Source organism: Rhyacophila brunnea, unplaced genomic scaffold (assembly GCF_057557595.1).
Source record: "Rhyacophila brunnea isolate RB1 unplaced genomic scaffold, BYU_Rbru_1.0 scaffold_15, whole genome shotgun sequence".
Lineage (NCBI taxonomy): Eukaryota > Metazoa > Arthropoda > Insecta > Trichoptera > Rhyacophilidae > Rhyacophila > Rhyacophila brunnea.
In genome coordinates, this window is record NW_028232806.1 from 6,433,030 (window position 1) to 6,448,629 (window position 15,600).

A 15,600-nucleotide genomic window follows, 5' to 3' on the forward strand; every position below is an offset into this window, starting at 1 on the left:
TGCGTTTACACTGACGTTAAATTTTATTCCTAGTCTACAGCTGCGTTAAATTTGTCTATACTAAAAATCGTATAAATAATTAGCGCAATATATTAGGAAGCTCACATTACAAACGATTACCAGTGCCCCGAAATAACAATGCTACTTTAGTGCAAGAACATAGCCTTATAGACATTGCATAGCCAACAGTAAACACATCCAGTGAAAATTATGAGTTTCGGGCATGGCAATAATAAACCATAAAGATGCAATGAAACGAAGAAATAAATAAGACTGTAAGTATAATAATTGTTCAATATTTATTTTATAAATAACACCACACACTAATATACATCGACATTTGTTTAACGATTTCATTCACTGCAAAGTCGGCGAATGTTTCTATTCCGTGAGCCATCCAAACCTGCTGCCGTACTTGGCAGGCGGCTGAGGATAGTCTTCGGGCAGTGCCGGGACGGCATCCGGGTAGACAGCCTTCTTGGGAGCAGGCGGCGCCGGGCGTTTGCTGTCGTGGATGCGAGCGCGGCAGAAGTAACCAAACTCCGGGCGTGGTATGTTCATCTTTGACAGCACGCAATCGTCATACACCACCTGAGTCTTGCGACATCTGGGTAGAGCAAAGGAGACATTAAAAGTTAGTCTAACCGCCTTCAATGAAGCCACATCACTACTACAAGCATTGTGTGATATAAACAATAAGTTCAAGTCGACATCCTGGGATCCTCATTATCCACAACTTCAAGGTCTGTGACAAAAATAAATTAAACCAAAATCCCTTTCCTGAATGGTTGTAGTTATAAACTGCTACATAATACATTCTGCTTGCTGGGAGACATGCTGTCTTACCAATGCATAAAAGTCTAGACATTCCAGACTTTCAGTATCTAAAACACGAAAAAAATTCAGGGTCTCACACAGTAAACATCTGTTGAATACGACAAAATATGAATCTTGGGAAAGATCGATATATTCCCATATAAATATTATAGCAGTGGCGAAGGGTGGAGGTAGGCCGTTAAGATCCGCCATAAATGGTGCACACTAAACTTTGTCAGTCATACGTATTTGTTTTCATTGAAATAAGGGTACAAATTACAGATGGTGTTGGTTAGTTTTGAAAATTCAATGAAACCCTGCGAAAACCAAGCCATAATAGATTATAGTAAAAAAATAATCATGTATCTATAAAATATCTAAAATTATGCAATTAAATCATACATAATTTTGAATATTTTATAGATAGCATAATATTTTGTATCTATTATAGTTTGGTTTAGGCAGGGTTAATGAATTTAAAAAATTGAACCAGCAATATGTGTAATATGTATTCTTAATTCAATGAAAAAAAATAAGTATGAATGAAAAAGTGGGTACAATTTTATCGTATTGCCCAAAATATACAAAAACTATTATGGTTTGGTTAGGCAGGGCTTAATTGATATTTAAAAACTAACCAATACCATCTGTAAATTGTAGTCTTTGTTCAATAAAAACAAATAAGTATGACTAACAAAGTTTAATGTGCACTTTTTATGGCACATCTTAACAGCATACTTCCCGTCCTTCGCTACTGATATAATATAGTAAAAAAATATTTTTTTTGAGTTTTCGATTAGTTATCAAATGTTCCGAGGTTTTCCAAGACATGTCAAATGAAAATATGGACAGTTTACGTCGAAATACTGAAGAAATAAAAGCAGTAAGTAATAATATATTAATTGTTGTACACTTTTTTTTCATAGAAACTACACAAGCACAGGATTATTGCGTGATCACACATTCTCAGGGCACACTTACCATAGAAGCATGACATGTCTCTTCGCGAAATGTTTTTGTTCAATCGATTGAAAATTTTAAAGCTGAATTTTAAAAATATTAATAAAAAAAACTCTACACTTGCACTTGAAAAAATCAATGACCCACCACAAAAGTAACGATAAAAAATATTTTTAGTTTGGATTTAGTACACCATATTTAATATATCATGTTTTCTAAATTGGTACAATTGCATCGCAAATGTTTAAAGGATCATTTTGCATCTAATGGACACGATTACCCGATTTATTGAATTATAATAATTCAGGATAGCTAAGCCAATTATTCTTACTAAGCATGTATACTCACGCAGAGAATGCATAATCGCCTGAGCTCTTGTCCAAGCAATTCGCATGCTGATTAAATTCCTGGAGGCAGTTCTTCTTCATTAATCGGAAGAATTCCAGAGAACAAGCAGTCACTATCTTGCCCTCTTCGATACATTTACGAGGGTCGTTTAACTCTTGGCGGCATAACATGAACTCCTAAAAAGAATAATACATTGTATAGTAGATTATTATAAATAATAGGTATGCACATCACTTTACACCTAAAATATCATCTCTATTATAACTATACACCCACCGTGGTAGTGACAAAGCACTCGCCTCTGAATCTGTGGGGTTTTTCAGTGTGTATAATCCATCAATGGTGTCAAAAAAGTATGTTCAATTCAATTCAATTCATTTATTTTACATATTGTGGACATTACAAATTATAAGTTTAAGACGTTCACAACATGACATTTAGAAACAACGAAATATTATTAAAACAATATTAGGTACATAACAAAAGAGATAGATCAGTATTAAGTTATTCTACAGTATTAATGTGTAAATACAAAAAATTATATAGGTACAAGGAAGTACACCGGATGAGTTAAGCAGACCCTATTTTAAGAATTTATAAAATAACGTCCACCTATACTCATATTCACGTAGATGGAATATATCAACATCCGAAGCAATTTGGTTGAACAGAGTTATTGCCCTCCCAATTGGCATCACCAATGGCAGGTTAATTCTGCTCCTCGGGAGAACAAACAACCGATGCTCCCGATTTCTCAGATAGTTATCAGGGACACACAAGTCAATACTACCAAGAATGGCAGAGTTCTCATTCACACCACGTATAAGTCGAAAAAAATACGTGGCCAAATATTGATATCTTCTAGCACTTAAACTACAGTATGTAAGCATACCTACACTGCGGAGGTTCATATGCAGTGCCCGTCCGTGAGCAAGGTGATCTAGGCAATACCTACATATATCTCCTTAGACAGATTACAAAGCATGCGCTGAATTAGGCCCTAGCATTAATGAATCCAAGACGACGTTAACGATTTCTAATTGAACTAACAAACTTGTCGTCACATGTAGAATGAACCATTTGGAACGAGTGAGCGATTTCAGACTCGAGCCTCAATGCCTCCAGTAGCTGCAAGAAGGAAATTAGGCGAAAAATTTCGATGTCCATGAACCAAGATAACTATGTAAATATAATTTTAGGTTAAGTATCCTATTATAATCTTTAGTAAAACACTACTCGTTTTATTAATAAGTTCTTTAGTTTAGAGTATTTTGTTATTATCGGAAGTATATAAACGCAATTAATGCACTATATTATATTATCCAAAATAATAAATGCAAAATAATAGTTGTATACAAGAATCAGGGGAGGGGTATTATGCAATCATATTAGTTTGAATTAAAAATCAGTTTAATGTAAAAGCAGCATATCGCATTAAACATTTAACAGCTATAAGATAGATCAAGCTGAATGTGGAATAGATACTACATTCGAGCAGGACAAATAACCGAAATATAAAAATTGTCTTCACGATACTGACATTGTTTTTCTCCTCACAGTATTTACCCAGATACACAGACGCAGCGCGCAAAGTCGAAGCAGATAAATTTACTTCGGGAACGGTTAATTCTTCATCAGGAGGGAGGTAAAAATCTTTGGTCACCACCATTTCAAATTATTTTCTAATCCAGGCCAAAGCCTAGACGTCAAGATGAAAATTTAATATTTTCTTTTCTTCGGTGTGACTTGTCGACAAGGTGCTGCCTGATGGCAAAAACAGAATATTCAGAATATTGCCATACAAAAAGTATTTTTGATTTTTTACTTTGGACGCGGAAGACGCACACGGCGCGTAATAACCAGGCGGCCGATCGATGTTATTAACGTGTATTTTAAAGGAGGCAATTAAAAAATCATTATCGACTCAGCAGCTAGAGTTTTAATCGAGTGAAAATAATTTTCTCAAAATAAGTCTTCACATTTAATAGATTTGTTATTTAATTAATTTATTTTTTAAAACCGCCTAACGGATTTTTAGATATTTGTCACCGAATTCTTTTTTAACACATGTTTTTTTAAATGTTTCAACTGGCAATACAAATTTTCTGTCGCATTAATTTTTCGGCCAAGACATGGCCAGAATTTAGTTTTTCGTCCGCAAAATCAAAACAATAAATTCGAATTCGATTTTATTCACAAATTATGAAGTGGACTTCATTTCAATAACCGTGCTATCCGTATTTTCTTAAGTTTAAGTGATGTGCAATCTGCATTTATTTTTTGTTTGACAGCTGTCATCAATAGTGCAACATTTGCCAGTTGTGATTGACTACCCACGATATTTGATAAACGAAACAAAATCAATTTCTTTATATTGTAATTTATTTGTGAATGATGGACCCAATAAATAATTCCGTGTCATAATTGCGTGTTAATTCATTGAAAAATGACTACAAAGGAACTATATACAAAGGTAACATTCAATATTTTTGCAACGTTTTCGTTCATGAATTTACATATATGTTTTGTGACGTCACTGTTCACCTTTAACACAAATTCAAATTATATCTTTAATTTAATATGTACTCGACCACATATTTTTTATGACTTACAGTCTAAACATTCTAAATTTGATTTTTTTCCCTAAAAATCGACCATGACTTTGCTTTCGTTTGTTTTTGTTGTCATGCATAAATACTAGAGGCATGTGAATGACTTATAATTCTGAACAATTACCTATAAGCCTTACTTTAACAATCTAACTGACAATTTTATTACAATATCCTTATTATTATAAATGTTTGTCTCTTTGTAGCTTATTCATTCCATTTTATCTCTGTTATACATTATTTAAATTTTAAGATATTTCATTTATTATTTCAGTAGGTAGAGACAATTATAATAGTGACTAGACATTCTGATCTCTACATAATAAAGTATCTACCAATTTGCAAACATTAAAAAATACAACCATGAAAATATCTATCTTAAGTTGTTGTTGATTGTACACATTTTTAATCATTGATGTTGACAGCTGTCAGGCTACAAACCCATTGTAAAAAACAATATTCTGATGAATTATGTGTTTTAACCGAAAACAGCAACTGTGAACATCAATAATGCAAAAACCTTCTTAAAATTACAAACTACCACATAAACAGCAGTTCCATTGCTTATTAGATATATTATTATTTATAAATCACATAAATATCATGTTATATTTTAACCGTTGCCTATCCAATTTTATAAAAGGGTAAATAAATAATAATGCAGGTAAGTATGCAAGACTTCAGTTGTAAGTCAAGTTTCATACAAAATATTAAACTTTTTGACTAATTCATATTCAAAAATCAAACAATAATAAAACAATATATTTCTCATTAACTTCATTAATTAAATTTTTTTGAAAAAGTAACACACCCTGCAGGAATCGAACCTGCACCCCTTAGGTATCGCGCCCATGCACATAGACCACTATGCTAAAGGAGTCATACTTAATTGCGACAAATTTTAACTAATGGCTTTTAATACTCTCTGAAGCGTTTTCCAAATTGAGCTACTATTTACTATTGGCGATCGGCTTTTATATTTTAAATCAAAGTAGGTATTACTTTTAATTATTAACCGACGTCACGGTTCACTCCCAAGATTTTTTGTTGTAACTTACTTGAACTTGCTAATAATTTTTAATCAACTATTTTTTTTTATTCAACGAATAATTCACAAGATTTAAGAATGTGTCAAATTTGTCGCAATTAAGTATGACTCCTTTGGCATAGTGGTCTAAGTGCGTGGGCGCGATACCCGAGAGATGCAGGTTCGATCCTGCGGGGGTGTCTTACTTTTTTCAAAAAGATTTTTTCTATTGGTTATAATATCGTCTATGTTCTGGCAGAACACACTAACTGGAGAATACTAGTTTTGAGTAATTTGACTTTGAAGTTGTTAAAATGTTTGAAATGGTCTATCATGTGAGTTTATTGAGTAATTGTAAAAAGGATGACTTTAAAATAAAAACTGTTTATTTAAGGTTTCCACACGGTAAAGTTTGAAATAAGGAACATTTTGGTATAACTAACTCAATATGTCATTTTTTCGAATTAGTGTCTTCTGCCAGAACAGTGACGATATATTGTTTTTCCATTACAACTGCGATTCCTCTACTCATTGGTGTGATTTTTTTTTATATTCGTCACAAATTTTAATATTGTAAGTAATAAATTTTTAAACTAAAGAATGTGAATACACATGTGTAAAATATATTTTGCTTGCAGCAAAATAATAATCTAATTTGCAGATAAGAGTTTTTTTATCTTTTAAAACAGACAATACCTTGAATTTTTCCCCTGCTATGTTTTATGATTATCAATATTTTAAAATGATTCATAGAATGAGCCATTTAATGGGCCTGTTATTATTTGTACATTATTATTTAAGTTGATAAGTGATTAAATACCATACCAGTTGCGAAAACTGTAACATTTATTAAATTATGTTCTGTTATAATATATTCTTACTTAATAGGGATTACTTTTTTTGCGAGAGATATGCATTATGGCTTTGCGCCGGATCAAACATATATTAAAAAAACAAACCATGCATTTTATTTCTGTAACAATGGTGGTAGGATTCAGCCACTGGTTTCTAAAATTTCACTGAACACCGGCTCTAAATCACTAAATGCTATATTTCTCTGAAGCCTAGTCCTTCGGAGGCAGAAGGAGTGTTTTCCTCAATGAATAAAAATATATTTCATTATCGGCTGATGCAAAAATATAATTTCTTAATAAGATTCTAAAACAGTACCATATGAGACTATTGGTTTCAGAGTTGCTTACCTCCATTTTTTATTTTTTTTATTTTGATTCTGGTTCTCTAAATACTTTTCCCATCAAATGAATATTCATCAAATATCAAATGCAACTCAGTTTGTCAGTAAAATAATATTAACCATTGGTGATTAACATCGATTATATTCATCAGTTGCAATTTTTTATGTTTTTCGACTTACTTTTTATAATTATTTACCAATATATTTGCAAAAAGAAAGTATTTTATTTTTATTTTAGTCTTGTAGTGTTCGATGTGTGGGTTATGGTGTTGAGAATGATGATGAAGAAGTCGAAGATGTATGCAGGAGCGAGTTTTATTTGCAGCGTAACAGTCGGTACGATAGTATAAATACAATGACAGTACATATTACGTACTGAGATAGTTACGAGCCAGGTACTTAGATTCGAGTGACATTTTGATAAATCAGTATTCGTAATTTATACAGTCAAAAATAATACCTAAACATTATATTCCAGTACATAATTATATTGAACGAGTTAGCGGTTTAAATACGAGTAGCTGTGAATTTTATTTATTATTACAGTCATAATATAATATGATACTATGGGAATGGATATTAGACTAATTTTGCATTGGGATACCGTATTTAATATCGCCAATCAATTTGTAAACACAGGTAAACAGTTGTTTACCGGTATATGAGTCCCTGGGAATTTATTATTGCGGTCGAATAATCTGATACATTAAAAATAGATATTTGATCAATAATATACTGACAGCTACAGTCTTAAATGTGTTTGTTTTTTGCAATTATCTCAAAATTGTAGATGATGGGGATAACCGACTTTGAAACTGACAGCTTCATAATATATAGATACTTTTTTATCCCCTCATTTTTTTTAAATGTCAAGTCTGAAGTGTGTAGATCTCTCTTTTAGCATTACATGCAAGTAATGAAAGAAAGATCAGCGACAGTATCAGAATACATGGAGTATTGTACACTCAGATGAAAGCTGGAAGTCATGTCCTAGCCACATGAGGGACATCACAGTAATAATGTTGAGCTGTGTTTCGTGGCTTGATTAAAATTGGGTACATTCACTGATTGACAGCGAACAATATTAAATTCATATATATAAATGAGTTCGAGCACAGATACTGTATGTCGAATTTTTTTCCAAAATTGAGTTATAGTACACAAAACGCCTGTCTGCATCATATTCTACTTATGTAAAAATATTGTCTCATTCAAATACTTAATAATAATATATTAATTTTGCCTCCCAATTTCAATAGACTCGAATCAAACTTCAAATTCGACTGTTCCAAAACATACCAAACTGGATATACAACATTCATACAACTAATTAATTATTACTTTCTCTTTCAGGGAGCGCGAATATGGATTCCAAACCCCGAAACAGTATGGGAAGGCGCAGAGGTCACCGAAAACTTCAAATCCGGCGTCCTCGTCATCAGGGTAGACGAGTCAGGCGACTCTCGTACCCTGGTCGTGAAGACAGACACAGACCTGCCCCCTCTTAGAAACCCTCCCATACTCATTGGGGAGAATGATCTCACATCGCTATCGTACCTTCACGAACCAGCTGTGCTACATAATCTTAAAGTCAGGTAAGATAAAAAAAATATATTTGAATTCAGACTACTGCCGTAAACTGGTACGTTATTCCAATGTTCTTTTCGTGATCCATTTCGAGTATCTTAACGCCCTACTATAGTCAACCAATGGAGGCATTTGGACATAACATCGCCTAATACTTGTTCATACACAGATCAGTTCATAGCAGATAGAAAGTCCGATCGTGTAAAAACACGTATTATAATGGCACATACTGAAGAAGAACTATTTAAGTAAATGCAATGTTTACTTTTTTTACCCCTTTTGTGCATCAATCAAAAATTGCATTGCACAATGACATATTTTAAATGTTAATATGCCTGAAGTAAAATAGCGGCGCAGGCGATTTTTTTTACTATTATTGAAAAATTGCTATTTGTGTTTATCTCAGTTATCTGGTCAACTCATCACCCCGGGCCCCCAGGCTAGAGCCCTGTCAGCCTCCCCCTTGTGGTGGCCATGGTTTACTATGTATTATATTATACGATAATACCTATTGTATTAATTTTAAAAATAATTTGTATTTAATGCGATGCTTGTGAATGTTCATTAGCACAAAGATTATCGAATATTTAATGTAGGTGTTATTGAGGAGAGTGCTATTAAATGTATCTTTCAATGAAGTATCGCATGATAATTCTATCAATTTTTCCTTTTCAATTGTAAGTAGTCAAAATCCAAATTCACCAGCTTGTACATCGACAAATGGATTCTGTAGTATGTCGTTTTATGAACTATGCACTTGCAAATTGAAAACCAGTGGTTGCATTGTTCAATTTTTCGCACCTCCCTCTGCACTGGCCCGCGCCTCCCAGTTTGGAAATCGCTGCCGTACATAGTACTCGACGAAAATTATAGTATATATAAAATACTATAATTATAGTACGGTTGGCAACACTAGCTAGCAAGAGCGATGGACAACTGACTTCCGTTCCGATCGGATATAAAAATTTGAAATCGCTTTTATCTGCTTTTGCCGTTATTCAGCGCATCATGCTATAAAGGCGCCAATTTTAAACAAAAATCAAATTGGCCCTGCTTTGGTCAATCAATCTTGACTACAATAATACTTACATAGAATATAAAATATTTGTTATAATTATAATTAACATAAATTCTATAGTAATTGTTTTATTTACGATAGTAATATTATTTGTTCAAAGAAGCCATATATATGTAATTTGCATTCAGTACGTTTTACAATTAAATGACTTATATTTCTAAATTGTTTATGACTCTGTTATTATTCCATTAATTACCGAACTACACACTTTTTATTGGCGGGAATTATATTTTCATAATACTTTTGACGATAGATTTTATTGTGTGTGAAAAAGTTGGATGATATACGGGCTTAAGGCATTCGAAATCGAGTGAAATCCAACACCGAGTGTCCAGCCTTCCGAAGCCATTCATCTGTTTTGTCAGGGATCAACCACCGTTTACATGCCCAGCGTAACATATTATTAAGTGGTAAGGGAGCGCTATGGCAACACTGCATAGTTTATAATATATTATAACTATGACTAAAACCAATTGGATAAAGTTATTGTCAAACTTTTTTTCTCGATAATACCTAATAAACGAATTGAATTTGCAATAAGTGCAAATAGTAATCTGTATCATTTTTCAGACATATTTATTACGCACTACTTCATTTTAATCACAAAAATTTCAAGGTAATCAAAAAACAAGTTGTAATTTCTCATTATTACTATTATGAAATGTCTTAAAAATGCATAATTCATTTTGACTTGTTTATCATAAAAAAATGTAAAAAATTTCACACATATTTGAGCATTTAACACATTCAGACCAAAGTATCTTATTATAATTTTCATATACAATTATTAAATTTAACAAACATTGTCTTATCTGATTTTAAAATATACTTACAAGTATGTTTGTCTAACACAGTGGTTCCCAAAAACATTTAAAATTATTTCAGTTTTTACCTAACCCATTAACGAAAAGAAAAGTGGACATACCTACATACAATATAAAGAATGAATAGACTGATTCGATTTAAATGTATTTTATCCATCCATTATTATTTTTCTTAAATATTTAAGATAGCCAACAGTTGGATCTAGACACGTGCCAACTCACTGCACCGCTCCACCGTTGCTATCTGCACTTTACATACCCGTGATGAATTGTTGCAAGCTGTGCAAGTGTCATCAATATTGGTCCAGTAGTTTTTAAATTATAGCGGAACATATAGATATCATGACAGAAATAGTCAAAACGCTCATCAAAAACCAAATACAGTAAAATCTTGGATTACAAGCGCGAAGCAAAATTTTTTAACTTATGTCTTAGTCTTGCGATATGAGCAAAATTTTGTAGGGTAATGAAAATTTGACATACAAATGCTTCGGATTGCAAACAAGTATCCAAAACGAATTATGCACGCAATTCAAGGTTTTACTGTATTTAGAAATCACAGATGTACACTTACATTTTATTTATTAGCATAGATTGAACAACTTTATACAAAAACCCGTTACTGTGATGGTTATAACTGCTGTTTTTTCACTGTTTAGTTTTCTTCCATAATATGTTCCAAAATGTACATTCTTTGATGTGACAAAATATTAGAGCTGCAACTTTATTGGTCACATTGTAATGTTGAAAGATATCTGCATCTGACAAAATGTGAAAAAAGTTAATATGGCAAAAAGATATATCTGCAATGCAAGATAAATAAAACTTCAATTTTTTAAAAGATATGATTTCAGGTTTGTGTATATGGGATACTCATCCCGCTTATTTTGATATAAAATACTTCAAAATATCTTATTAACTAACTCTTGTCAAACTAATTTCAAAACTTTGTTTTGGTCTCCTGTAAAATTTTGTAAACAGCAGTTATAACCATTTGCCATCACAGTACCGAACTGTTATCGAAAAATTATCACAAAATAATATATAGGTACACAATGTTTTTAACCAGTAAACAGTGAAGGGCAGTTTGTCAATGTATTTACCTCTCTGATTTTTAATATGTATTAAGTACACCTTCTAAACACGCAGAACCTGTACTCTTTGGCCCTTTACAAAACATGTCTACCAATCGTTAGTGTAGATCGTCAAATGTGTAGAACAATTATTATTATGGGTTTATTTTGAATTTTGACATGGCGCAATGCATTCTCAATGATTATTCTTATTAAGTTTATCCGGAATGATTAGACATACATAACAAATAATTTTATCAGGCATTTCCGATTGCAACAGGTACTCAAAGTGTTTAGACACTTGAATAAACATTACTCATGAAGTAATTTAATACTCACTGTAAAATGAAATGTTATTTAATCTAAAGTAGTCTTTGCTTTTCATTGCCAGAGTTGTATAATAATAATTCTTATACAACTTTATATCCATGATAATCCAATGTATGTTGATTTTTTTTATAAGCATGTAGCAGCGCTCGAAATGGAAAGTTTACGAACCGGAGCGCTCGAGAATTTTCTGAAGATATTTACATACTGTCCGACAACAAGATCTCGTCGATAACCGGAAGCCGCTGTAGTCGCATATGGAAGATTTCTCAGTGACGTATCTGTCATGGCGGCATCGCGTGTTTAAATAATGTATCGGCTCTCTTTTTAGATGCAACTCCTTTTCTTCTTCACAATAAACCAAAAGTTTACTAATAATAATTTTAATATCACTCCTGATCATTTTATATATATATTTTTATTATTAAAAGTGTGTTAGATTTTCTATTACATGGCACATCTAGCTCAGATGGTCAAAATATTTTTTCTAAGAGACGGAGCGATAATTTTACCGATTTCACGAACCGAAACGGCGCTCCAGTGCACTCCGATCATTTTGAGCCGTGCCATGTAGCAAGAATGGCATAATTTGTCGTGTCATTTCAAACTTAATTAATAATTCTTACGGCTCTTTTTAGTGGAGTGTAGGAAGGGGATGATTTAGATTCGGGGGGAGGGCAGTTACCAGGGATTCAATCTGGGCACTAACCTTTATTTGATATAGCGGGCGCGCTGGGCTGGTTCTGTGTTCACGCACTCAAACAACTAGTATGATCATTCTCACGGTTACACTGTACTTGTGACGGTTAGATGGTATGAATTTACCAAGTTAAATTGATAGGCGCGGCGGACCATATAATTGTCATTCGTAATTGTTTTATGATCACTGTGATGTTGACGCTTTGATGATCTGAAGGTAACTGAATATGTTTATAACATGCCTGGACGCACAACAATGATTGTGAGAGGTTGGTTAGGAATTTGTATGGGATTAGCTCTATAATAATTGACCCAAACAAATTCCAAATCCTGTTCACTGCCAGATCGCATTCATACGGACACTTTGATCTAGCAAATAGAGTATTCAATAGTGGCGAAGGGTGACTTTTTGAAAGAGGTAGGCTGTGGGAGTAACCATGCTTGTCAGATAATATCTGTAATAAATATATTATATTTACGGGAAATAAGAAGATAACCCAATATTACTACTGATAGGTGAATAGGTACGCTAAAACGAAGAAATTTTAAAAGCTTAATTGGTTTGTTATAATTAGTTTATAAAAATAAGTAATTAGTTTGAATTACTTATGTATTTTCCTAAACATTTATAAACGTAACATACACTCAAAATATATTACCTATCATCTTTGAAAATATCAGTTGTTGTGTATATACCATATCAGATATCTAAATTGTCTAATGAGTGAACTAACAGATAAATAAAAATTACGAGATAAATTATTTTATATTTTTAACAACAATCAATACACATTTACGTGATTGAATCCCATAGAAATTATTTTCTTATTAATTATTTTGAATAAATGTGCTCTAGCGATCTAAGCGCTAACGAAACCACTTGTAGATTTTTATGCGGGACGCCAGACATTTTGAAATTATGAGAAAAAAACTTCATATTGCAAAACCCGACGATTCACGCCAAAATAATCCTATACAAAGTATGTGAAGCGAAACGCGGTGTGTTTTATTTTTTTAAACTTTCTAGAGATGCCATATATGGTGCTTATTGAAATATGGGAAAAGATCGTAAAATTATGACAATTATACGATATATGTCTTTGGGCATATTGAATATATTATTATTTGTGATTATATAAATACATCAATATGAAAATAAAAATTATTTTTCTTAAGAAGGTAGGCTTTAAATAATCGCCTAGTATGGAGTCTTTGCCACTGGTATTCAAGTTCTGATTCCCAACTGGATCAACAAATATGCCCAAATTTTGGCCTAGGCAATATAATACAATATTATAATAGCACAATATTTTTAATGTAGAGCAAACCAAATGTATTAATTATGGTTGTATCAAGAGGGTTTGTGGTATTTTCAGGGCGCACAATGGCCCTTTTAATAGGGTCAAGAATATTGTATACCTGTGGTCATCTATTGACACGGAAAGTGGCCTAGAAAACGAAATTAAAAGAAGAATTGTGTAAAGTAACAAATATTGTTTTGGTCTAATGAAGGGGCTACTTTCCAAAGCATTTTACCAACCCTTAAATTCATCTTGTCATCATCATCATCAGCCTGAATCTATCCACTGCTGGATGAAAGCCTCTCCAAGCTGATTCCACTTCTCTCGGTCTTGTGCGTTGCGTTGCCACGTACTTCCGCTGAACTTTTTCATTTCATCTATCCAGCGGCCTCTAGGTCTACCTTGTGAAGTCGATGAGTCGAAGACCTGGTGCATGACTAAAACCATACAAAAAGTGTTGGGCTCATTTTAGCGGACCATGCTGCATTGTATTTTCAAACCAATTAATGACGCACAGTTGGGGTGGAACATACAATTACGAACTATACGCTTTGTACAGTTTATCAAATCGGGCTGCCTTAGATGACTGAGCCATGTATATAAAATGGGTGAGTCACACATGACAAAAAAACTGATATTCGGGTAGCCGTAAGGCAAATGAAGACATGGTCCATCTCGTGCAAGTTTGGGGGATAGTGTTAAGTTGGGTTTAAAGACCTTGGTCATCCTAAACTGGAGGGAAGTCACTTTGGACGGACCTGGATGGAGGCAGATGCTAGATGGGGCCAAGACCCACATTGGGTTGTAGCGCTAGTAAGAAGAAGTTTTATCAGAAGTACTATCACTTGAATAATAGGATAAATAATAATTATATTGTATATAAATTAATACATGAAAAAAAACATAATATACGATTCTGAATAGAAAAATTTCGATTAACGGCCTAGAATACCTAAAGTAAAACCCTCTCACATTGAATTGTGAAGGGAAGATTTTCAATTGACCACCACAATAAAAGGATCTTTGAGGACTCTTTGATGCAGAGTAAAAAACCATGCCCTCGATCCAAACACACATATTGGTTGAAAAAACAACTACAGTCAAACTCAGTTATTACGATCTCGGAGATAGCGAGATCTCGGATGTAATGAGGAAACATTCGTTGACATTTTGGTTTATGATTTTCTCCATACATTTATTCACTGCTATAACGAGCAACTTATCGGATAAACCGAGCTAAAATGTGTCAATCGTTTAAAAACATTTTGACCCTAAGCAATAAAATCCGATCGGACAGAATGCCGCCAGGGTCGGATTACGTTTATGACACTAGTTAAGTGTCTAAGTACCTACCTAATTGGTGTTTCGCCGACAATAATAAAAAAGTATCCACGCATATGGTTGAAAAATCCAAAGTTTGTGAAGTCCGTAGGTGCCTACCAGCGTTCATTACAATAAACAACTTCTTTTGTAGTTTATGAATGCCATGCTTGGTTCGGGGAAAAATTCTAATTGTGTATTTTTGTTTAAATTGCGACTTTTTGTGTTATGTGACCGCTCATTTAAAAATACCTATTCTCTGATATAACGAGTAACGCTTATAACGAGCAAATTCAGTCGGTCCCATCTTCCTCGTAATAACCAAGTTCGACTGTATTTTTACAATTACCATATGTATTTTAAACATCCTTATATCCATCCAAACCCACAGTTTCCAAAATAAAGCTTTTGTTCCGTTGCGTTTCCGAGTACCTAC

General features: G+C 33.1%; 2 protein-coding genes across 2 annotated transcripts in view; one reads left to right on the forward strand and one right to left on the reverse strand.

Moving 5' to 3' along the window:
- Positions 1 to 280: 280 nt before the first annotated feature.
- ND-19 (NADH dehydrogenase [ubiquinone] 1 alpha subcomplex subunit 8) lies at positions 281 to 3,867 on the reverse strand. Its single transcript, XM_085943024.1, has 3 exons — positions 3,665 to 3,867; positions 2,125 to 2,300; positions 281 to 607 (listed from the first exon to the last, which is right to left on the reverse strand). The coding sequence occupies exons 1-3, from the start codon at positions 3,791 to 3,793 to the stop codon at positions 382 to 384; spliced, it is 531 nt and encodes a 176-aa protein (XP_085799150.1). The 5' UTR covers positions 3,794 to 3,867; the 3' UTR covers positions 281 to 381.
- A 364-nt stretch (positions 3,868 to 4,231) lies between these two features.
- didum (dilute class unconventional myosin) overlaps positions 4,232 to 15,600 on the forward strand; it is a 52,737-nt gene continuing 41,368 nt past the window's right edge. Inside the window, exons 1-2 of the mRNA XM_085943031.1 lie at positions 4,232 to 4,597; positions 8,309 to 8,550. Coding sequence (XP_085799157.1) covers positions 4,571 to 4,597; positions 8,309 to 8,550 — 269 coding nt within the window. The 5' untranslated portion in view covers positions 4,232 to 4,570. The remainder of the gene's footprint in view (positions 4,598 to 8,308; positions 8,551 to 15,600) is intronic.